A 24,516-nucleotide genomic window follows, 5' to 3' on the forward strand; every position below is an offset into this window, starting at 1 on the left:
CCGAGGACAGCAAAACAAATGTGCCGCAGACTCTGCAGGTACTTCCCATGAAGCCTTCGCCAATGTTTTGCGCCATGGAAACATTTGGAACAAGTGCAGCCACCTGATGAGGTAACTTTGGAGGGAATATCCTCAAAGACAGGCAGGACGCCTAGGGCATTTGCTTCTAAATTTGCCTCAATTCATGATAGTCAAACTGCACACCATCTTAGAGTTTCAGTTCCCGGAGAACAGAGACAGGATGATGGGCACACCCTTCTTGGTTCATTTGTTGAAGTGTCCGGCTGCTGGGGCTTAGTCCCCCAAAAGGGCTATTTATACTTGCCAGAAGATGAACCTTTGCCCTCTAAGGTCAGTCACGAGGGAGGAAGCGAGGCAAACGAAGATGTACGGGGCTATCAATTCCCAACAACTCAAAACATGTGTCAGGCTGATGGAGGGTGGATAATGTCGACTTTGCACCCGGCTGTGCGGTGGTCGGCTCAACGCAGGCTCCAACTAGAACTCAAGTCAGTGATGACCAGTGTTTCTTTAGATCGTCTCCCTCGTGCTAGGTTCAAAGCCTTAGATTAGAGCCCAGTGTATAATTGCTTCCCTTTCTCCCTCTCTTCCTTACATCAGTGAGGCACCAAACCTTTTCACGCATCTCACACTAATTCTTTCCTCTCCGTTCTGGTCCAGGTCCTACTTTGCTGGCCCCCTGGGCTCTAGTCTCTCTTCTATCAATTCATTCTATGTATGTACTACCACTAGATTAAGTTTCCCTTTAAAAATCTCTATCGAGGGGCGCCTGGATGGCGCAGTCAGTTAAGCGTCCGACTTCAGCCAGGTCACGATCTCGCGGTCCGGGAGTTCGAGCCCCGCGTCAGGCTCTGGGCTGATGGCTCGGAGCCTGGAGCCTGTTTCCGATTCTGTGTCTCCCTCTCTCTCTGCCCCTCCCTCGTTCATGCTCTGTCTCTCTCTGTCCCAAAAATAAATAAAAACGTTGAAAAAAAAATTTTTTTTAATAAATAAAAAATAAAAATCCCTATCTATCTGTCTATCTATCTATCATTAATTTCTCCATGTCTATATTCAATACTCCTTAAGGTTCCACGTCTGTCTCTCACCTCATCTCTCATGGGGATCAGGTCCCCATGGCTCCTTTGGGGGAGGGGTGCCTGGCTCCAAGTCCTGCAACCCTTCCCTCTCGCCTGAGTATTGAAAGCATTTGGCATCCATGCTACTTATTTGGCACTTGGCGGGTGACTCCTTAGATAATTTTTAACGTTAACGCACCTACTCTGTCTTGTAAGGAAGACTGTAAACCCTTCAAGAGCAGATACCATGTTTATACTTCTTCCCATCTTGTATTTTTTTTTTCTGTCTAACTTTATTTATTTTTTTTCCCATCTTGTATTTAATGTAATGCCATGTATATAGCTGCAGCACTACGCCTGTTCAGTGCTGGTGATCATGGGATTTGTTTGAAAAGGATTTTTTTTTTAATTTTATTTTTTAACTTTTATTTATTTTTGAGACAGAGAGAGACAGAGCATGAACCGGGGAGGAGCAGAGAGAGAGGGAGACACAGAATCCGAAACAGGCTCCAGGCTCTGAGCGGTCAGCACAGAGCCCGACGCGGGGCTCGAACTCACGGACCGTGAGATCATGACCTGAGCCGAAGTCGGACGCCCAACCGACCAAGCCACCCAGGCGCCCCTGAAAAGGATTTATAACCGAGAAATAATAACAGCCAACATGTATTGAGCACATAACCATTAGACACAATGCCATACACTTTACTTGGACTAAATCAGTTGTTTCTTCCACAACCCAGTGATCTAGGGATATTATAATCCCCGTTTTACCGATAAGGAAACCGAGGCTCAGAAAGGCTAAGGAATTTGCCCATGATCATCCACCTAGGGAGTGGAAAAGCCAGGACTCGACCCAAATGGTCTGAATCCAGAGTCCCTGCTCTGAACCACCCTGCTATGGCTGTGGAGGGGACACTCCACCCACCCCAAGACTTTCAATAATAATAATTGTGATGCTGATGATAGTAAACAATATTTTTCTAAGGAAAATAGGGTTCTGGTCTGCTCAAGCAGCTTTTCCAATGCTTAATAACTTCATTCTCGCAAAGCACTTGGGAAGGAAATATAAATTCAATCCCTTTTTGTATGAGAAGATAAAATGAGCCGCAAAATAACATTAGAATTTCGCCTGGTCTTTAAAGGGCTACTTTCTTCTTTTCACTTTGTGTTTTGGCAAGGGATAGTAATGAGGAAGCCTCTAACCTCAGAACAGTCTAAGTCTACAGACCGCCTCCTGTGTTTCTGAATCCCAGGCCTGGCCAGAAATCTGTAATTTTCAGCCTCCACCAAGGCCAACGCCACTCCCCATTTCCTAGTGAGTTGGGGCTTAGGGGAATTTGGTGAGGATGGCAGAAAAAGGGTCGGGTTGTGTTTTCTCCTAATCTTGGTCAAGTTTGGGGTTCCAATGGGGCCCAAAGTCCCCCCATGCCTCCAGAAAAGAAGACACAGAAAACAGGAAACACTGTATGTGTTCAGTCTGTGTTCACAGAAGACATCTCAGCAAGGCAGACCCTATCACAGCCAGCTGATGTCACCAAGACAGGAGGGGAAGATGGAAGAAAGAAACAATGGAAGAAGAGACAAAGGGAGGGAAAATGGAGCAAAAAGTGAAGAGTAGAAATACGGTGGGGGAGGGGGTGGAGAGCAAAGGGAAAAGCAGAGGACAGAAAGAGGGACAATCCGAAGCCATCATCTTTTGCCCACTTCTCTTCCCCCACCCCTACCCCCACGGGTGAAAGCTTCTCGCCCCTCCCTGTAATCCAGAGGGGGACACAGATCCTCAACCTCCGACTTCCGGTGCTGTCTCCCCGGGCCCAGAGGTTGCAAACGGGGGAGGCTTGTAAACAGTTTGCACTATTTCCCTCCGGTTTCCTCAGGAGTTGCCCTGTTCCCGGGGCCATTCCTTTCCCTGCAGCCCTCGGGGAGCTCCATCCCCGCAGACCCCAGCCAGGCTCCAGCCTCCCCCCTCTCCCCCGTTCCCCCAGCTCTCTGGAGGGGCTCGCGTCTCCCCGATGCGCTCCGGTCTCTGTCTGAGCCATCCATCAAGGGTGGCAGGCTGAGGGAAACATGAAAAAGAGCCTATTTGGCTATTAACATCCCCTCCCGCTTTGTTGTCTCTCTCCTCCCCACTCCCCTTCCAGCCCCCCACCCCACCCCTCCCCTTCCCCTTTCGCGGGAGACAAAACCAGACTGACAGGCTGAAGACTCAAACATTAATCAAACTGCGCTCCGGAACAACCTTTCCCTCGCATTAATAAATACATTTGCGGCCCCTCATTGGACAGTTGGCCTAATTTGTTTCTTTTTTGCGGGGAGGGGGGAGCAGCCGCGCCCGCGCCCCCCGGCTCCCAGCAGCCCCGTGCAAAGCAGATGTTCCGCCGCGGACGCGGAGCTGCGCCGAGCCGCGCGCCCCGGAGGCCGCGGTTGTCATGACGACGGCCGGGCCGCCTGCTGTCGCCGAGCACGCTGTCTCGCCCGCTCAGTGATTACCTCCATCTCCGCAGCGTTCGCCATACGGCCCGGCTTCTAATCAGATCCCCTCCCCTCCCCCGCCTCCCGGCGGCCCAGCGGAGCCCACCCTCCTCCGCCCAGCGCACTGCCCCTCCAGCTCCCACAGCCTGGGGACCGGTGAGAAGGGCGGCGGGCGCATCCTTGATGGCCCCGAGGAAAGCAAAAGCGGAGTGGGAGAGACACCCTGCACTCGCTGCTTGGGGATGACTGACCCCAGTTGGGAAGAGGTTCTGTGCACCTGAAGCCACCTTTGGTGGCCCTGGACACCCCCCATTCCTCCCACCCCCAGCGGCCCAGCCCCCAGTACTGTCACCTGGAGACTCTTCCTTCCCCCCACCCCCCCCCCCTCCACTTCTTGGTTATGTTGAGGCAGGTCACCCGAGGTCCCCAAGAGAGGTAAGCCAGGCAACCCTAGTTCCCCTTCCACCTGGGCAGGACTGTTCCATTGCGATTCTGAAAATGCTAGAAATGGTTTCTTCTGCACAGACTGGGGGGTAAGGTGGGCTCCTGGAGCAGTCAGAGCATTTGTCCAAGCCAGGCCCCTTGTGCTAAAACCCAGTGTTTTCTCAGACTAAGGGAGGAGTGGAGAGACACAGGTCTGGTACTCAAATGATGCAGCCTGGCCTGACTTTGGCCCGTGGTTGCTTTGACCCCCTAGCCCATCCCACACACCGAATGCTTCTCATGCCCCCAGGCTGAGGGGTTTTGTTTATAGGTGATCTCACATGCACTCCCAGCAGGCAGCCTTGCAAGCGATGTACTGGGTTCTTTCTCCAGGCTTGCTAGTGGGCAAGGGGCAGTTGTAAGGCCTCAGGGCCTTGGGAACCTGGAAGTCTTGCTCCCACCCAAGTACTAACCAGGCCAGACCCTGCTTGGCTTCTGAGACCAGACTCTGGAGGTCTTTCTATGGAAAAAGGAGAATCCTTTCCTTTAGACTCTGAAGCTTCATTACAAGACCCAAACATCCCTTTCCAAACATCTCTGGCTTCAGGAGAAACAGGGTAATAACAGAGGCCACAGACAAAAGAGGACAGAGGGGCGAGGGGTGAGGCCAGCCTGGAAGCAGAGCAAAACATGTGGGAGAGTGTTGCGAGGCTGTTGGTGCCGATTCCACGTTCCAGGCTAATGCACGAGCCAGGAAGTCCAAGGTGGTTGGAGCAAAAAGCAATCTGGTTTAGAGGGAGGGACCCCCTCGGAGTGATGAGGAGAAAAGTTCTCCGCACCAGGAACAGCTTACATAAACACTCCCACAGCATCCAATGCCGGCCTCCTCCCATGTTTGCCTGCAGAGTCCCGGAGCAGTATCAGCCAATGAGAAGAAATGCTACTCTGGGCTCTTTCTCCTGAGTCTACTAAGAATCCTCATGTTAGAGCTGCAAGGGCCTTCCGGGATCTAAACCAATCCTTCATGCTACGGATGACAAAACAGAGACTCAGAGAGGGACCATAACTGGCCCAAGATCCCCTCCCTAGCAGAGAGTGGGACCTCGCTTTGCTCTCTGCTGTGGTGGCTGCTGGTGCCCCTCCCTTTCCTCTCCCAGAGGCAACTAACTGACTGGGAAACTGGTTTCCAAGAGGCACAGGCAGAATCCCAAAAATTTCAGGCCTTTTTAGCCGGGTCGTCACTCTGTCTGCAGAAGACCTGTCACCTGAAGGCAACGCCACTGGAGTGACAGCTCCCATTGGCCCTGGCCAGCCTAAGGCTTCTCTGGGGGGTGGGGGGTGGGGGGGAAGGAGCTTTGGTGGGGCCTCCGTCAGTCGATTGTCTGCAGCTCTGTCTTTGTCTGTCACTCAGAAGTGAACCGCTGGGGGGAGAGGTCAGACTGGTTGGTGGAAAGGGAGAAAGAGGCCTGTCCCTGTCAGTGAGGGGTAGGGAAGAAGGCAGGAGGATGGTACAGATTCTTCAGTCTCTTCACCAACCCCACCCCCACCCCCCAACTCCTCAGCTCCCCTAGGGAATTCCAAGCTTCGCTCATTTCAGGACCAGGATAGCAACTGCCCGCAAAGACCCTTCTCTTCCTGCCCTGTGAAATCTCGGGTCACCATTGGAGATCTACTCGCTTACCCTGCCATGTCTGGAAGAAGGGGCTGCCAAGGAGTCTGACTCAAACCTCCTAGAAAGGGGGTTCATTGTGCCCCCCCCATTCCACATCACCACCTCTTTGACTCCACTCCAGTGCTTGTCGGTCTCCCTGCCCTGCCTGCCTCCTCAGATTCCCCAGGCTCCCCCATCCCCCCACTGCAATCCCACACAAATCCATCCCCTGAGAGCCCCTGTTTTCAGGCTGCCCCAGCTTCTCCTGTACACTGCGCATCTCCCCAGATTGTGCGGTTTCCAGTCTCCCCTTGCTCCCCCTGCACACGAATCCACCTCCCCAGCCTCAACAGTTTTCAGGCTTCTCAGTCTCTGCCCCCCCTGTACACGAACTGTTTCCCCAGATCCTGCTGTTTCCAGGTTCCCCCATGTTTCCCCGGTATACAAATTGGCCTCCCTGGGTTCGGCAGTTTCCAGAACCCCCTTGCTCTCTCACTAGGCAGGTCCATCTCCCCAGATTCAGCTGTTTTCAGGCTCCCCTCATTTGCCCTGTACACGGATACCTCTCCCAGGTTCTGCTGTTTCCAGGCTCCCCTATTTCCCTTGTACACGGATCAGCCTCTAGCTTATGTTGATCCCAGCTGCCTAAGGGATTCAGCAGGTTTAAGGAGAGTGGAAGGAAGAGGTGAGTCAGGAAGAGGAGAAGGAGTAAGACTGCCATCAGGGAAGCTCCTTATTTCTCTTGCGACCTAGAGCCCTAAGCAGCTTGCATACAGCAGTCTCTGGGCCCCTGGGGCGCCCCCATCTTGGAGGGGGTGCTCATGATGCGCGCAGGATGCAGGCAGGAACCCTCCTAAGTCCTGGGCTATCTCTCAGCCCAGCCTCCTGGTCTCTCCCCTGCTCCCCCCGCCCCCATGCCTTCCCAGCTCCTTTTTGTCTCTTTCCTACCTGCTGCACCTCAGCTCCTCTCGGTGCATTCAGGTAGAACTTCAAGAAGACCCCAAATGCACCCCCTCAGAACAAAAGAGGTACAGACCTAGAGACCCCCGCTTTTTTTTTTCTTTTAGTTGTTTTCCAGGATGGAGCGGTATTAATTTCACGTCCTGGAAATTCATTCTGTGCCTAGACTACCATCCTGGCACGCTTCTTCAGGCTTTGTAAACACTTGTTCTGTCCTTGGTGCACAAAAGCAGCCTTCCTGCCTTCTAATCCTTGTTGGGGTTTGGGCTAGAAGGGGCGGTGCGAGGCGCAGTGCTCCACAAGGTTTTCCAGGATTCTTACCTTCTCTGATTTGTTTCGGTATTGCCCCCAGAGTTTCTAATGGACCCTAGGGAAGTGTGTTTTGTTCTCCCTCTCCCTCCTGCACTCACATCCCCACCTACCCACCCATCAGCCTAATCCCAGCCATTCTGACTCTCCACCTGGCTGGTTCCAGCAAATATTCCGGGTTCACAGGGAACACATAGGAATGGCAGGCCCACGGAGTCCAGGAGATTGTCCTAACAGAAGAGAGATCTTTCTTCCAAGTGAAGCTCGCACCGTGGTTCAAGACCTCACTGCTTGTGCTCCCAAGACCACAGTAGCTTTAGTTTTCCCCAGCTGTCAGTGGGGTGACTCACCCCACAGCCCAGGGAGTGCAAATAAAATTACATATGCAGAGGAAACAGAATTCTTTTACCTAACATGGCAAATAGGAGTTATTCACATAAGTCTTGTTAGAAGAAATCTATGTGAGAAGCTTTATATATATTCATATATATGCTGAATATATATTCTCCTTCCTCTGTTGAAAATAAATGCAGTGGGGGGGGGCACCCATTTATTAATTTCATTATTTAAAAATTTCTGGGGGCGCCTGGGTGGCGCAGTCGGTTGAGTGTCCGACTTCAGCCAGGTCACGATCTCGCGGTCTGCGAGTTCGAGCCCCACGTCAGGCTCTGGGCTGATGGCTTGGAGCCTGTTTCCGATTCTGTGTCTCCCTCTCTCTCTGCCCCTCCCCTGTTCATGCTCTGTCTCTCTCTGTCCCAAAAATAAGTAAACGTTGAAAAAAAAAATTAAAAAAATAAATTTAAAAAATAAAAAAAAAAAAAATTTCTGTTGGAGTTGCCGTACCTGGAAACCATACAAACTACTTATACACGCTTGTCAATTAACATGTAGTCTTCAAATGGATGATTTTTTTCATTTTTTAAGGTTTATTTATTTTATTCTTATTTTTTTTAATTTTTAAAAATGTTTTTATTTATTTTTGAGACAAATCATTTTTTTTAAGCTTTATTTACTTTTGAGAGAGAGAGACAGAGAGAGAGAGACAGAGAGTGAGCGAGGGAAGAACAGAGAGAGAGGGAGACACAGATTCCGAAGCAGGCTTCAGGCTCCGAGCTGTCAGCACAGAGCCCGCCGCGGGGCTCGAACCCAAGAACCACGAGATCATGACTGGAGCGGCAGTAGGATGCTTAACCGACTGAGCCACCCGGGCGCCCCTCAAATGGATGAATTTTAATGTGTGTAAATCATACCTCAAACAATCTGATTGAAAACATGCAAGGAAAGATGTGAATTGGGATTTTGAGTCAAGAGCCCTATTTTTGTTTTTTTTTTTTTTAATTGCCCAGGAAGGCAGTCCTTGTTGTGGCAAGCCTATTTGTAAGTGTTAGATTCCAATGTTCTGCCGAAAGCAGGGGGCAGCCGGGCAGAGAGAGGAAGCAGGGTTTCGGGAAACCTGTCACCTGTTAGCTCTGTGACACTGAAGAAATCACCCTTTCAGCTCCCCTTCCCTCGAAGAGAGAAGAGCTCTTCCTGTCGAAGAGAGACAGAGCATGAACGGGCGAGGGGCAGAGAGAGAGGGAGACACAGAATCGGAAACAGGCTCCAGGCTCTGAGCCATCAGCCCAGAGCCCGACGCGGGGCTCGAACTCACGGACCGCGAGATCGTGACCTGGCTGATGTCGGACGCTTAACCGACTGCGCCACCCAGGCGCCCCACCAGTTTCCTTTTTCTACCACAGAGTATAAACTCAGTTCAGTGCCCAGAGCCCCTCAGCCCTCTTGCCCTATCTTCAGCTACCCTAAGGAGTGGGGCCCGAGTCTCCAGTGTTGAAAGGGAGATCTGGTTTTCTTGACAGTGTATTTATCAGAGTCCCTGTTTTCTCAGTGCAATTGTCCCTGGTTCCTAGGGTCCCTCCCCCCCTCCTTTCCATCAAGATGCTCAGGCCTCTCTCTCGTGAGATGCCCCCCAACCTCAAGCTTCTGTTCAGTTATCTAGGGGTCTCTAGGAACGGACTCCAGTGCTCAGCACTGCGGGATAACTGCCGCTGGGTAGGTGGTGAAGCCCCCTCGATCTGGTTCCTGCAGGCTTTCTTTCACTGTCCCGTCCCGATCGCAGCCGGGCAAGAAAGAAGTGGGCCTTGTCTTACAGCACCATCTTCTGGGCAGATCTGTGAGAGGCGATACTACTTGCAGCCATTCAGAGAAGGTGGTCTCTTTTTGGTCTCAGAAGTTTTCAAAATCTCATCTGCTTCCCATAACCAAGTTCTGAATTCTGGACTTTCCCAGTCATCTCTTAGGAGAGAACGTTCCAGGAGGCTCCTCCCAGCCTTTTGAACACAGGGCTGGACCCTCTGGAGTGGTAGGGATGATTCCTAACCCACCGGACCCAAAGCGGCTGAGGCCAGTCTCTTCCAGTCATTCTGTCAGTGAAACCCTGTCTCTACTTAATCTGCCCCATACGTCCCCAACAGACCCACCTCAGTAACCCCTGTCAGTCACTAAGGAGCTGTTGCCTGGGGGTAGGGGCCTCCATGAGTTTCAGAATTTTCTTCTTTCCTCAAGTTTTTCTGGATGAGGGCTCATTGCAGCCAGGAGAATAAGATACATATTTCAATGCCTTAAAAATCAGGTGAGGTGTCTGAATAAAAAGAAAATGTGGGTCTGGTCTAACGGAATCAGGTTCTCTTTTTTTTTTTTCAGTATGTGTGTGCGTGTATGTGTGTGTGTGTGTGTGTGTGTGTTTTCAGACTGGGAGTAGGTGAGGATGATAAGAGAGTACCAAACATATAAGCTACACTGTGAATTTATTACTGCTTAACACACATTTTAGGACCTAAATATCCAAATCATCGGTCCCTAACGAAGTGGTCCCTTTGGAAGCTATGTTTTGGAATGATAACCTGGAATTATCTGAATTAATTCAAAAGCACCAACTCAAATTCCGAATCAAACTCCGAACGGAACTCTGATTTCTGCAAGCTGTTTGGTGAGATCCTCAGCCTCAGTGGGTGGCGCTGTTTTAAGTAAAGAATGAGAAATGGGTGTAGTGAAAACAATGGCCTTCTGTGAGTCATACACTGACCCTAAATTCTGGCCTCTTCAATCCACATTTCACATTGCTCAAAGAGTCTTGCTCAGAACACAGAGTTGCTATCACTTAATTGCTTGAGAAATCTTCAGTGGCTCCCTATAGCCTTCAGAATATAAGCCAGGCTCCTTGGCTCTGTGGGCGAAAAGCTACGGGCAACGGAGTCAGACCAGTATGGGCTTAAATCTCACCTCTGTGCCATGAGGCAAATTATCCAAACACTCAGGTCCCTCAGATGTAAAAAGAAGGCTAACGGTATCTGCCTTGTTTGGGTGTTTTGAGACCCACACTGTTTCTGGGGTGGACAGAATAGTAGTAAACTCAGCATGTGGTCATTACTCTTCAGCACATGGCATTCAACCCTCACCTCCATCCAGGAGCCACCTGTCTAGGCAGAAGTCTCCTGTCTCAACACACCCCAGTCCTCCTCACAGAGATGCACACACCCATTCCAGCTACATTTACCCGCAAGTCTTTAGCCAAAGATTCTCTGCCTTCTGCTTTGCAGATAATATTGTTCCCTTTGTAGTGTCTCTTTCCCTGACTTCTTTCCGCAGAACAAAGCGCGGTGTAACAGGCCATCTCCTCTGTCGATATTTACAATTTCTGCAAATTACAAATATGTAACTTTGTTCCCAGTCAGATCAGGAGCTGTGTCTTGCAATTCTTCTTAGAAGCTCCCACCACCCTCCAGCAAGGTGACCTGCTCAGAACAGACAGCAAATGCCTGTTGAAACAATTCTCTCCAAACGAAAGTGAATTTATTATTATTGTTATTATTATTATTTTGCATCAGTATTGCTTTTCTTACCAAAGGGTCCACCTTGGGGAACGCCACTCATCTACTTAACAGAGGATAAAGTCCACATGTACCTCACAACAGCTCTCGTTTCTTTGGGTCCTCATCTACGATATTTTCCAGTTTTAGTATTTAGTATTTATAGATGTCAAAACCATTTTCTACTTTTACCCCTCCACCCCTACCCCACTGCCAAGTCTGGAGTCTATCACTTGCAAATCAGTCTCCGTCTCTTCTTTGCCTAGTACCTGGCTCATGGCAAACACTCAAACACTTGAATGAATGAATGAATATAATGCACGAATATTGTTTTGTTTTTTTTTTTTTAGTTTTTCTTTTCAACGTTTATTTATTTTTGGGACAGAGAGAGACAGAGCATGAACGGGGGAGGGGCAGAGAGAGGGGGAGACACAGAATCGGAAACAGGCTCCAGGCTCTGAGCCATCAGCCCAGAGCCTGACGCGGGGCTCGAACTCACGGACCGCGAGATCGTGACCTGGCTGAAGTCGGACGCTTAACCGACTGCGCCACCCAGGCGCCCCGCACGAATATTGTTAAATGAAGGAGACCCTATCTAGAGGGAAAGGGAGGCCTGTAGGTTTGTGCCAACCCTGTTTTGGGTAAAAATTTCAACTTTGCCTACATCAGGTTCTGGAGTTAAAGAGGTATTTACTGGAAATTCAGAGGTAAGATTTCTCTCTCTCTCTCTAGTTTCTAAGGTAGATTTAGGGCAGAAAGTGTGAGCTTAGGCGGGTCTCTAGTTCATCCCCCGCCCGGTTGGCTCCTCCTTAGCGGATCTGGGCCTCCCAGCAAAGACATCCTCTGTTCCGCGAAGGTCCAGCCAACGGGGAGCCATCCATCACTGTCTTAACGCAAGCCAATCCGACCAGCTCTGCCTTCCTGCCAGCCAATGGCCAGAAAGCTGGGGGCGCGCGTAGAGGGAAATGGAGCCACCAGCTCTGGGTGGCGTAAAGGGACCCCGAAGGCCTGGCGGTACCATGTCCCTAGCCCGGTTTAGGTGCGGCGAGTGTTCCTCCTGCGAGCAGAGTCCTGGGGCCAGTGCTTCTGTGTGCGCCCTCTTGTCTGGACCCAAGCCAGACAGTCTCGGTTTCTGACTTGCCCCGGTGCCCATTCTGCAGGAGAAAGGGAGTGCCCTGAAGTCCCCTTCCCCTTATACACTCGAGAGACCCGCTGGGTCGCCCAAGAGGGCGAGGGGGAGGGGGAAGCAGAAAGACGGGGAGGGCCCCTGGGGATGAGAACAGACTGGAAGACCCGGCTTCCGCGGCCGCTCCCGCCGGGAACCGCCGGCCGCCCTTCCCGAAACCCGGTCCCCGGCAGACGGCGCCCCCGCCTGCCGGGTGCTGCGCGCTCCCCTCTGCGGCGGCCGGCTCCGGGCCGGGGCAGCGCTAATGAGGCGATCTGCGGGAAAGCGGGTGCGTGCGGGCGGGCAGAGCTCTAGGCAGACCGCCAGGCCCGCCGTTCTGGCGGCTCCACGGGGCTGCGGGCGCCAAGGGGCCCGGGGACGCAGCAGACTTTCCGTCTCGGCCCCCCGAGGGCCGGGCCAGCAGACTTGAGATCCCCGGGAAGGAGTAGCTCGCCCTCCCTGCCCACGCTGCCCGGCTTCCGCTGCCTTCTCAGCGCCGTCCTTTCCCCGCCGCGGGCGTGGGTCGGCTGCTTTGCTGCACCTCCCTTCCCCGTAGTCCTTTAGTCAACAGCGGGCGAGGACACCTTTCCTGTCGTCTCTCTGCGTTACTATGCCCCCTCCGCTCATTCCTCTTAACCCAGTACAGTCCCTGTGTGGCCCTGCGTCAGGGGGCGCGGGAAAGCCACCTGTCTCCAGCAGGTCTCCTTCCCGAGCCGGGCTTTGCGGAAACTGCTGCAGTTTAACTTTCAGAGCCTCGGTGTTGCCCCTCCGTAAAATGGGGATAGCATCGCATAGTCCACAGGAATTCGGTGAGGCTGTTTGTGTGAAGGGTCAGGACTTCCCATTCCAGTCCCTGCATAACTGGAATTACAGGGCCTGGGCAGGCGCGACCGGGTTGCTAGGAAGCTAATTTGCCCCTCTCGACCTTGCGGTCGTTTAGAGGCAGTGGATGGAGCCGGGCACCGGATGAGGCCGCATATTTGCCAAAGTATTCGGGGAGAAGTTCTCATTTCCCGTCGCCACACTGGCCCCTGAACTCTACAGCATTTAACTGCATATACTTTTTTCCCTTTCAGAGTTGCCTTTTTGCATTATTTACTGGAATGGGTTATGTAGACAGTGCCTACAACGTATTTGTTTATATAACTATATCTTTATCATTTTCTCTAATTACAGAAGTAGTCACGGCCATTATAAATATCCAATCTTAGGGTGTTTTATAATGTAGGACGTGGTAACCCGCAGAGACAGCTTCTATTAACATCCAAGCCTCGCTGCTCTCTTACGGTAGTGGCTGGCAGAAATTCGTGTGTCCGAGCTGGCACGGAACTCGCAGGGCGGGTCAAGCGTGCTGGTTGCTAGGGCAACGCCCTGTTGTCAGGGATAGGAGGCCCGGGGGGAACTTAGGAGCAGGGGGTTGGTCCCGCCCTGGAGGCGGAGTTAGTCAGGGGAGCAGGACCCGGAGGGAGAGCGTTTCCTGCCTTTCCCTCCAGGTGGCGCTGTAGGATCGCGGATGCGGTCCTGGGGCGGGGCTCCCTGCGGCGCCGCGTGCCGGCGAGGGGCGGGGCAGGGGCGGGGTCTCGGCGGGGCGTTTACCTGCCAGTTGCTCTTAAAAAGGTATCGAGGTCCGTGAGCTGTCCCGGGAGGGACCCTTAGGCACCGTAGAGGACAGAGACGCAGAAAGGGTAGGCGTCAGAGAAAGGGAAAAACGGGCGGTTCTGGGACGAAGCGAAAGAAGGGGAGTCACGTCTCCTAGGAAGTCGCTCCACCTTCCCGTTTTCCTCTGGGATCCCCCCCCCCGTCCCTTCTCTCCTCATCCTCCGGACCTGCAACGTTTCATTCACATGCTCTGGAACTCACTGGGTGCTCTGGACACACACGCATGGTGGGGGCTGGTTAATGCTTCCTCGCCGCCAGCCTCCAGGCCCAGCCGTGGTATGCTTGCAGGGCTCTAGTGCCGAAGATGTATGCTAGTAATAGGAATTACGCGGTACGGGTCAAGCCAAGAAAAACGGGCGTGTTGTTGCTCAGTTTGTCTAGAGGAAGCCTTACGCCCTTCCCTTTTGGAAGCTGGGAATGGAGAAAATGACGTAAAGAATCCCCAACAGGGTCACTATGTGTGTACCGTCTTTTGTATTGTTTTCCCCAAATGTGCGCCATATCACCCATTATTACTTTAAAAAAATTTTTTTTAATGTTAATTTTTGAGAGAGAGACAGAGACCGAGCATGAGCAGGGGAGGGGCAGAGAGAAAGGGAGACACAGAATCCGAAGCTCCAGGCTCTGAGCTGTCAGCACAGAGCCCGACGCGGGCTTGAACTCACAGACTGTGAGATCATGAGCTGAGCTGAAATCGGACGCTCAACAGACTGAGCCACCCAGGTGCCCCAACCCATTATTTTTTACCGTGCCACACAATCATATTTGGCTCTTCTCATCACACACACGGGGCTCCGTGGTGTTAGTGTCACACCCCCTCAGGAAGGTAAATCGTCCCCTTTCCCTTGACCCACCCCCTTCCCGATCGCGACCACAGGGTTACTGCCGGGACAGCCTGGCACTGGGCATCCTGAAGATGAGCCACAGGGAGTGCAGGAGCCCTTATCAGAACTTATACACACTTCTCAGGCCAGGAGAGAAGGAGACCATTGACAGGAGACAAAGCAGGTTTATTTAGGGTTCTGGGGCCAAGGATGCCTAAGGTCTGAGTTAAGGCAGCTCAGCTGGTTCTCATGGCCCAAGGGGCAGGTCAGGGCAGTGAGAAGGGGTGAGTCACTTCTGAAGCCAAATCTTTGCGTCTCAGAGTCCCTGGCCGGAGACCTCAGGAGTCAGTTCTGGGAGAGCCTAGGGGGACAGAGGGGTCTCTCCTCTCCGGAGGTCTTTCAGCTTTTGCCAGGATTGGGGAAATGCCCTGGGGGCAGGGAGCCCTGAATGCACAGCCTTCATTTCAGTAATGACCATTTAATTTGTTCCTTGGCAGACTGAAGAACCTGGGGGATAGGGAATAAGGTTGAAAGAATTGAGAGGGGGACTATCAAGCGCCTTAACACTGCAGTGAGGGCCAGGTCTACGAGCCCACTTTTCCTAAGTGTCCCTGTGACCCTTCGTCACTAGGTGGCACCAGCTCATCTCCGCCAGGCTTAAGTGGGGCTAGGCCAGCAACAGAGCAGTCCAAACTGGCTGCAGCCAGCTCCCGGCCCAGGCCGGAGCCTGCCGGGCCCTCCACCGATCGTGCCTCTGCCGCCCTGGGTGTGGCTGCAGGCCCCGTCTACCCGCGGCACGCCACGCGAGCGCCCGCCCACAGTGCCACGTCTAGGCAGAGACTAGGCCCAGGCCAGACACTTCCTGTGCCCAGACACCTCAGCAAACCCCTAGCTCTGGTCTCAGCTGGCAGTGTATCCTCAACACCCCACCCCAACCCGCTGCTGATGTGGCACAGCTGGCAAAGCGGGCTGGCCCAGTGCTGTCCCGGGACACCTGCACTCAGATGCGGTCATTCTCACATCCTGCTGGGGAAAACTGCCTCGGTCCGGGACTTTGACAAATGCATTCGACTGTGCACACACAGTGGCAACACGGTGGGGACCCCAGGTATGTCCTTCAGTTCATCCCTCCAGCCATCAAGCCTCATTCCCCTCCACTGAAGTCCCTTCTTCCTGCACAGTCCCCCTTCTCTCTCGGAGACAGCCCGGCCCTGGGGTTCTCCTGTAGTCCCAGCCAGAAACTTAACCTTCCCCTCATCTCGCATTCACTACCTACAGCTCCCTTGGTTTTTTTACTCAAGAATTCCATTAACTTGCCAGGTCTTCATTCTTTCCCCTTTCAGAAAAAAATAGAGGAGCCGGGCTAAAGAGCTTTCCATGCATTTGCTTTTCTGATTCTCATAGTAACTCTAAGAGGAGCGTCCTGTGATTATGTGGGGGCCCCGAGAGGTTGGGTAACTGGCTGTGGGTCACCCAGCTTGCAGGGGGTAGGGCGGGACGTACATCCTGGGATGACTGCCACCAGCGCCTGTGTTCTCAACTGCTCTGCTCATTGCTCTCCAACCTCTTTCTGGCCTGAGAAACTGCCATGTGGCTCCCTCTTCCCGGTAAGGTGCGAGGAGGCACCGGGACCTGGGAGGAGGGAGCCGCATGGCAGTTTGCTGGAGCGGCAAAGGCAGTGAAGGAAGGGGGCAGCACACCTGGGGCTCCACACGGGATGGCTTGGGTCCATCTCTGCCTTAGCTATCACAGCAGGAGGTAGTTAGTGCACGAGGGCAGGAAGTTCCATAAAAGCAGGATTAGTCTGGGCAGAGAGACCTGTGGGCAGACAGAATGGAGGTCAAGCAGTCGGCCTGACAAGCAGGAAGTTTGCACAGCTGTGGAACCAGTCGGGCCACAGATCCAGGAACCGGCGCCCGGCCGCACATGCATCCCAGATAGTACCATGCAGGAGACTGGCCGGGACGGGCTGTTCCACAACCAGGTCATTCAGGGGCAAGGTGGCAAGTGGCGAGTGGAGGTGGTTAGATCCTGTCACAGATTTGAGGGTCCCTTAACAACCCCAGCAGAAACCCTGAACAGCAAGGGGTGAGGTGGCAGGAAAACTCCTATTTGCTATCCCTTCTGGGTTTGGGGGCCCATAAGTCCCCAGAATGCTTCGGGGGACAAGTGACCCAGCCATCTCCAGCGTGGTTGCTCACGACCCTGGCTTATCAGCCAACTACACCAAGCCAGATGAGGTGGGTTGCTGGTAAGGCATGCATCATTTATTAATGCCCAGCTCTGTGCCATCTTGGAGACTCTGGAAACCTCCAGTGACTCTCTCTGAGAGATGGCCTGTCACTGCCTCATCCCTTCCCTCCTGCACCCCTAACTTGTCAGCCTTGATAGTCCCACTGGGTCCCCCTGGGAGGCTTCCTCTGTCCCATTCCTGGCCAAGGCAGACAACGGGGGCCTACCTGGGCCACGCTCTGTTCAGTCAGGCTGCTGTCATCTGCCTGCGGGGAAGCAGTGTCAGAGAGTGGTCAGACCAGGAGAGGGCATTGGGTAAAGAAAGGGAGGTGAAGGAAGGGAAAGGGGGCTTCAGAGGAGGTGGTGGGGTGGTGCAGTGGTTAGGGGAGCCAGAACTGCACCTGTATCACCGGTGAGGGGAAGCCCCACGGCCTGCCACTTGGAAGCCAGGACCCCGGGGCCCGTCAATGGGTGTATGGGGAGCAAGGGCATGAAGGGAATAAAGATGGGAGAAAAGGTTTCATCCAGACATGAGAAGCCAAACTAGGCAGGGAGGGTCTATCTGTACCTCCACTCTCCAAACTCAAGGCCAAGGCAGCCATCTGGTGCCTTTTGGTGACTTTCTTTCTTTCCCCAGTCCATACTTGCCACTGGGGAGGATGGTGAGGTACTTGGGAATTCTAAAGGGGGGAGGGCGGGAGGAGATCGCTTATACTAACTGCCATCCCCCCCCCCCCCCCCGAAAACTAGTAGTTGCTTCTGCTGGAAGAGTCTGGGTTCCTAGCATCCCGCCTGCGCCAGGAGGATAGGGGGTGGGGAGGGTGGGAAGGGCAGCCTGGGGGAGATGGGAGTGAGGGGCATGCAGGAAAATTCTTACCCTAAAATTCACCTTCTGGATCACTTGCTGGGGGTCGCTCTCCAGAATCACACTACAAGAGAGAAACCAGGAGGAAAATCAATGCCATGACACTCCCCTCTGCCTCTTCCCCCTGCTAAGCCTCCTCCCTCTGACCCCCACCCCCCTTACTGCATCCTGCAGCAGCCCCCCTCCCGGGGGTCCTCTCCCCCTGGTATTCCTCGGCCAGAACTCTCCCTTACTGTGGACAGCCCTCAGCTTTGGTTCCTCTCCACATCAAACCTGGTCACACACTTGGTTGTCACTGGGCAAAAGCTTTGAAACGGGGTGAGGGCAGGCCGGTCTAGAATGGTCAGAGGGTCAAAAGCAGAGACGGAAAACCTTTGAGCTCTGAAAAGTTCTATTCGCATTCTGGGTGTAGGGAGGGATTCAGATGCGGTGAAGGAAGGGAGGCCCCTGGGGATCCCATTTTGTTTCACTCTTATTCTATGCCACAGGGTCATACTGTACACGAAAGTAGTGGAACAGATAAAATAAGAAATCTGCCTTCCGTTTCGATAGACCCAGGTTTCCAGGCTTTGCTCAGTTTTGCTCAGTCTTTCACGACACAGCGGGGGCACTATGAAGCTGTTGTGAGGATGCTTCAGGGTGCAGGTGCGAGGGCTGGTCGCTGTGGGTGGGACAGAGGCAGTGGGATTGACCGAGTGCCCCTCTTTACTCAATGAGGCTCCTCCAATGCAGACGCCGAGTTTTTCTTTCATACCAGTCCCAGGCAAGTGAACAGATACTTCTCGAAGAGCTTCTTCCAGGCCCTATCACTGGGGCACCTGGCAGCCCCTCACCAGAGATCCTTTCACCCATAAGACAGAAACATCCCGGGGTGCCTGGGTGGCTCAGTCCGTTAAGGGTCCGACTTTGGCTCAGGTCATGATCTCGCCGTTAGGGAGTTTGAGCCCCACGTCGGGCTCTGTGCGGACAGCTCGGAGCCTAGAGTCTGCTTCGGATTCTGTGTTTCCCTCTCTCTGCCCCTCCCCAATTCGTGCTCTGTCTCTCAAAAATAAATAAACATTAAAAAAAAAATACAGAAACATCCCAGCCAAGGTTCCAGTTCTGGCACTGTCTCAACTGACATTCCCTGATTTTCCCTGGAGGGAAACGGAGTTCCTCAGGGGGGCTCAGAGACCTGGAGGCATATAAAGCTTACATCCTCCCTTCCAAGGGCTCTTCGAAGGCCCTGCACTTCATTTCATATTTGTAATAGTGTGTGCATTTGTGTGTGTGTGTGTGTGTGTGTGTGTGTGTGTGTGTGGGTGTGTGGGTGGGCGCGCGCGTGCGTGTGGCTGTGTTCCTTAAAGAGGTTCCGCCAAACTGCATATACTTCCGGTCCCACGAAGCCTGCGTCTTATCCCACTCACTTTGGGGTTCTGGCAATTAGCACAAGGCCTCGCCTCAACAGGCAGTCGACAGAGAGGGAAGGAGGAGGGAAGGAGAAAGGAGTCCCGCCGTACCCCATCTCCCAGAGTGTGTGTGGTGGTAGTGTCGTGGAAAGAGCACAGTCTCTGGAACCATGCACATGGTGTTTGATCCTGGCCCTGCTGCTCCCTAGTCATGGGACCTTGGAAAGGTCCCTTGAATTTCTGAACCTCTGTTTCCTCATCTCTAAAATGGATGTTATGAAAGAGGCATGTTTTTAAAGTGATTGGTTTCTGTTATCCTTTGCCCCAGAGCCAGAATTTCCTTTTCTCCCTCAGTATCAACGCGCCACCCCATGGAAATTCACTAATCAACCCTTCTCGCAAGAGCTCCCGGCTTCCCACGAACATCCTAGCATAGCGGTAGCATAGCAGTTTATTGAACGAGAGCCCAGAGCCGTGAACTTCACCTGCCTCACCTCATTGAATCCCCACTGCCTATGAGGAAGGTAGTCAGTCCCCTATCCCCATCGGAAAGACGAGGAAAGGAAGGCTGAGGCAGAATGAGCAGTGGCCCAGGTCATGCATCTAGCTGAGGTTGGAATGGAGCTCTAAGAGCGGGAGGTATGCAGGCAGTAGGGGGAGATCTTCCAGAGAGGGGCAGGGGCCTGTGCTGCCCCTTTTTTTCTGGGCACTGGAGATCAAACCATTCCCCAAACCCTGCCTTTCAACAGTCTGCCAGAGTTCAGCATCAGATGACTTTCTTGTTTGCTTGACTTTGGCTAACATTGAAATCAACCTCCATCCTTGTGAGTGGGGTGGGGGGATGGGAGCACTGGGAATATGCCGGGGTGGGGGGCAGGGAGGGAAGAGTTGGCCAGAGAGCCAACAGTGTGCTTGGTACAATCTAGTGCTGTTGACCCTCAAAGGCACCTCCTGCTGTGAGTGTCCCTGAGCAGCCCCTCTTCTCTCCGGCCCTGGTCCTCACCCGCCATCCACAATCTCGTCCAGCACCAGGAAGGCTCCGTCCATGTTCTCCAGCAACCAGCGCTTCTCCACGTTCTTCCTGAAGGCAGACAAAGCTCCTGGCTGTGAGGAGCTGCGTTTCTGCCTAGATGAAGCAGACTCTCTCTCCTTCCACCCATCCCCCACCCCACCCCCGACAAGCACTGGGGAGGAGAACACCAAGGGCAGTGAGGGAGCGCCTAGGCAAGGGATTCCTGAGCAGAGGGCAGGTCTGCTTCCTTAGGCCCTCCTCTGCCCGACCTCCCACACATGGGGCATTGACATTACACCCCCCGAGTGACCCCTAATGCATTTCATGGCTAGGTTAGATGTCACAGCCACACTATACTTGATTGTCTCGACTGTGGACATTTATGGTTGGATTATCCTGGTTTGATTTACCCAAGCCACGTTCACTGGGATAGATACCAGGTAACTGAATGGGGAGGCAGTGGAAACCACCCTGGACTTCAAGGAACGAAAACAAAACAAAACGGAATTTGGGTGTCTGTTCTGATGTAAACAGATTGCAACCTCAGGCAAATCACCCAGCTTCTCTGGACCTCATTTTCTGGCCAAACCCTCCGGTGGCTCTGCTCCAGGTGATACCGCAGTGGTCCCGGGAAGGGCAGGGGCCTCGAGGCGGATGCTCTGGCTCCAGTCTTAGTCTTTTGGGGACTTCAGGAGGAAAGCAGAGGAAGGGACCTGCCTCTGTGATCTCTCAAGGCCTAGGGGATGAGGGCCTTGGAGGGCAGAGGACCTCACTCACCTTAACACGTGGTTCAGGGACTCAAACAGGCAGGTGAGGACAGACATGAGCATCAGCTGAGGATGGGTGGAGACGGGAGGAGGAAAACACGAGAGCTTGAGGTCAAGAAGGCCAAACGGAGAATCCAGAGCCTACCTGTGTGGGCAGCTGTCCCTTTCCAGAGAGGACAGGGCTGGAGACTGAGTGCAGCTGGACCTCAGGCGTGCGTGCCTCCCTGGCATGGGCTGAGAAGCACTGGAGTGCCCCACTGTGGGACACTGAGTGTACCCTTCCCCAGTGATATTTTAAGGAAGAAGCAAAGACTCCCTGCAGAGGACTTCATTTCTGGTTCCCAAGGATACTAAGAGGCACCGTGGATATGTACCATCCCAGAAGGAGCCACTTCTGGCTGCTCCCCATCCCCCAGAGCCTAGAAGGAGGGGTACCAATGAGGAGCCTTCAGAACCCAGCTTCTACCCCGGAGCCCGAGCCGTAGACAGACCCTCCCCATCACCCCAACCTCCTGAATTCACCTCATTCTCGTGGGAGGAGCCCACCACATACAGGAAGAGGTCAATGCTGCTCTTGTAGACGATGGTCATGCCCCCGAAAAATGCAATCTCACCTAGAAGTGGAGGGGGCTTTCAGGTCTGGCCACCTCTGCCGGGTCCCTCCTGCTGATCTCCAGCTCTGCCTGTCTCCCCCTTTTTCTTCCTCTTTCCAAGGAACCCTTGACAAGACTAGCCCAAGGGACACTACCACCGGGCTGCTGTGTGTCCTTTCCTCCAGGCTCTACTCTATTTCTAGAGATCACCTCATTCTGAGGAGTCAACAAACCCAGTGCAGGGTTGACTTCTGCCCCCCGCCCCCCACCCCCACCATGTGCAATGCCTTGTGGGGACATACAATGCCACTGGCCTCTTCTGCCGAGAGAGAGGTCTTGCCGTGTTGGGGGGTGGGGTGGGGGGTAGAGTGGGATTGGGAGTGAAGGTTCCCTACAGGAAGGGAGAGAATAACAGCTGGGAAGGAGAGGAAAAAGAACCTCTGAGAAAAAAGGGGGTGGCCTGTGGGTACGTATGGCTGGTAGGGACAGATGTGTCCAGATGGAGAAGACGGTGAAGTGCATCTGAGAGTTCTGAGCAAGGAAGAGGCAGACACTTACTGTCAGTTCGGCTGGTCTTGCTGAAGACATTTTTCTCAAAGGCCATCTGCTCCTTCAAGGAGGGGAATGTATCATCATAATACTATGAGAAAGGGAAGGAGAAGGGGTGACAGGTTTCCACAGAGCCTGGATCCCCCCTGGACGGGCGGCAGAGAATGTAGGTGCTGGCCAGCCAGAGCCCCATCTCCTCTGTTTGTTGCCCTTTAGGCCGTATGCTCGCTGTTTCCCCATAGACACAAATTTTAAGCAAAGAACGTCATAAGAAGTAGAGGAATTTTAAGCCCTGCCTTTCGGAGCCCTCTCCTGATTTCCTGGCGGCTTTTGGCCATTTGGCAGATGTGCTGTGCGCTAAGGACTGGGGTGGCCACTAGGTCCCACCGTTTCTACAGGAAGCGGAGTCTGCAGGAAAGATGGCAGAGCCAGGGGGCCCTTGCGACAACCATCACCGTCATGACAGCTACTTTATTATCCCCGTTTTGTTGATGGGGAAGTTGAGGCATGAAGAAATCAGATGATCTCCCCCAACATCTCCTAGTTGTAAGGGGCAGAGCCAAGCAGGGTCTGACTGTAGACAGGGTTATGGGGAAGGCTAAGTATTTAAGGGAACGTTCCCAGCACCCACCGGCTAACTAAATCAATGCTTTCGTGTTTGGCTTTGGTGAGCCCGTTTCTCTGACTCAGTTTCTTAATCTGAACAGGGATGGGTCCCGCTGGGAGGAGGCCCTAGAGCCTAGGCATTGCTGATCCACGTCTGATCATCTGCTGGAGCACAGTGTGGTCGGCTGAGCTTTCAGCATTCTGGATGTGGATTTTGCCACTTGGTAGTCCCCTCTGCAGGCATCTTAGTTGCCTCCCTGCTGGCCACTGCTGTGGCGAGCAAGTTCATTTGAATACCAGGAAGACAAAAAGTTTCAGTCCCAAACAAACAAACAAACAAACAAACCTAGAAGGCATTTCGTAGCTAGTTTAGGTGCCATAGCCCTGCTGTAGCTGATTGTGTTGACGACAGACATTAATTTTCTGGATTATCCTAGTTCGGTTCCCCCAGGCCACGGAGGACAGATACCGGACAACAGGATGGTTGGTGTAGTGAAAAGCACCCTCCCGAGCTTCAGGTCGGAATACCTGAGTTCAGATCTGTGTTCTGATAGTGGTACTTGTGACCTCAGGCAACTCATTTAGCTCTCTAGACCACATTGTCTTCATTTATGAAACGAAAAAGTTGGATCGTCTGGTCTCTAAGATCTCTAAGCTACGTTCTCAGACTTCTCCGACTAAATCCTCAGTGTTTACCAAACTGTAGGAGAAAAGTAGAGGTTGCCTCTTTAGAGTTGGGGACTAAGACTCCTCGGCTCCAAGCTCAACACTCCACTGACCTCTCAGGAGGTCCCTTCCATGCCCAAGGTCCAGCTGGCCAGTGGAAAGAACGGTAAGAAGACATTTCAGGGAATGTGAGTGGAAAGAGGGGACTTCAGGGGCCAGCAGTCTGTCTGACAAGGCAGGAGGATGCACAGAATGATCTTTGGAGGGGGTCTAAGCTCGGCTGCTCTGAATCACAGAGCCCACAGTGGGGTCCTCCTGAGAGGGGAGTCAGCTGGTATGGGGACTTCTGTTTTGGGGGCTGGAGCACCGTGTGTTCAGGGGCCTTCTGGTGAGGGTGGGAGGTTACCTTGGCTAGGAGGCGGTGTCCGTCATTATCTAGGATGAAAACAGCCTTGACGGTGTAGAGGGAAGGTTCCTGCAACTGACACCAGGGGAGAGCTCCGTTGGCTCCTGACTCAAGGCAGACACCCTGCCATTGGCTCTATGGCATCTGCTGGCCCCAGGGGTCCATCCTCAGGCTCCAGCGACCCCAAAGGTCCACAGCTGGTTCTGGCCCAACCCTGTGCTACACGGGCCAACTCCAGCGCCTGCTCCACTCCCAGGCAGATGTTCCACTGCAGGCCCCGGGTGGGCGCTGTGCCCATTGGGTGCAGAAGGTCCGTCCGGGCCCAAGTTCTGTCATGCACTGACTGCTCCAGAGCCCGAGTCGGAGTGTATCACAGAACCTGGGCCGGGGGGACAGCGGCGCCGAGCCTCCTCCTTCCAGCGAACCCCGGGCCGAGGCTGGACCCGCGCTCTCAGCGCGCCCCCAGCCCCCTGGCCCGGGGAGGGGGGCTCCAGAAGCACGCACGTCAGCCGACGGCCCGTGGGACCTGGAGTCCCGGGCCGCCCCGCCACTCCTCACCCCTCCCGGCGGAACCTCGGGCCACCCCCACCCCCAAGCCGTGCCCATCACCTCTCCGAACTGATCCAGAACTTCACCCCACGCGCGCTCAAGCCGGGCCTCCTCGCGGGTCCGCGCCCGTAGAACTTTTTATCCCCTGCCCTGGCCCGGGACCCCTCCCCGGGCGGGGGCCCCAAGTTCCCGGGCGCGGGGGCGCGGGCCGTGAGTTGGCGGACCCCACCCCCCCCAGCCCAGCTCCCGCCGCCCGGGACCCCGGCGCCCGCCCGCTCCGTACCCGCAGCCCCGCCGGCTCCCCGGCTCTGGCTGGCGGCGCCGGGCCCCCGGCCTGGGCCGCCGCGGCCCCCTCCCCCGGGTGCGGACGTGGCCAGGCCTCCGGCCGCTGCATTCCGCTCGCCGCCTCGCGCTGACAGCGCCGCCCGCCGCCCCGCCTCCGCCCGCCCGGCCCGCCTCCGCCCGCCGGGCCGCC

The 24,516-nt window shown here is 54.1% G+C and overlaps 1 protein-coding gene across 6 annotated transcripts; it reads right to left on the reverse strand.

The window, feature by feature from the left end:
- Positions 1-14,573: 14,573 nt before the first annotated feature.
- On the reverse strand, positions 14,574-24,457 carry COPZ2 (COPI coat complex subunit zeta 2). 6 transcript variants are annotated; one of them, XM_047845550.1, is made up of 11 exons: positions 24,325-24,457; positions 23,493-23,567; positions 21,824-21,905; positions 21,195-21,286; positions 20,683-20,738; positions 20,448-20,591; positions 19,897-19,974; positions 17,518-17,569; positions 16,868-16,906; positions 16,109-16,226; positions 14,574-14,915 (listed from the first exon to the last, which is right to left on the reverse strand). In XM_047845550.1, exons 1-10 carry the CDS (start codon positions 24,433-24,435, stop codon positions 16,155-16,157), a joined length of 801 nt encoding a protein of 266 aa, XP_047701506.1. In that variant the 5' UTR covers positions 24,436-24,457; the 3' UTR covers positions 14,574-14,915; positions 16,109-16,154. The 6 variants fall into 6 exon arrangements, with proteins under 6 accessions (XP_047701506.1, XP_047701511.1, XP_047701509.1 ...); XM_047845555.1 differs by lacking the exon at positions 20,448-20,591; XM_047845553.1 differs by lacking the exon at positions 16,109-16,226 and having other exon boundaries at positions 20,477-20,591.
- Positions 24,458-24,516: the final 59 nt, after the last annotated feature.

This window comes from Prionailurus viverrinus, unplaced genomic scaffold, assembly GCF_022837055.1.
Source record: "Prionailurus viverrinus isolate Anna unplaced genomic scaffold, UM_Priviv_1.0 scaffold_35, whole genome shotgun sequence".
In the NCBI taxonomy this organism is placed as follows: domain Eukaryota; kingdom Metazoa; phylum Chordata; class Mammalia; order Carnivora; family Felidae; genus Prionailurus; species Prionailurus viverrinus.

What these genes read in the sequence shown, in the direction of transcription:
- COPZ2 (XM_047845550.1), bottom strand. Translation starts at nt 24,435, where the DNA reads ATGCAGCGGCCGGAGGCCTGGCCACGTCCGCACCCGGGGGAGGGGGCC. An exon ending in GGGAGCCGGCGGGGCTGCGG is followed by an intron (nt 23,568 to 24,324) that starts GTACGGAGCGGG and finishes CCCTGGTGTCAG; the next exon opens with TTGCAGGAACCTTCCCTCTA. An exon ending in TCCAGAAGGTGAATTTTAGG is followed by an intron (nt 16,907 to 17,517) that starts GTAAGAATTTTC and finishes GCTTCCCCGCAG; the next exon opens with GCAGATGACAGCAGCCTGAC.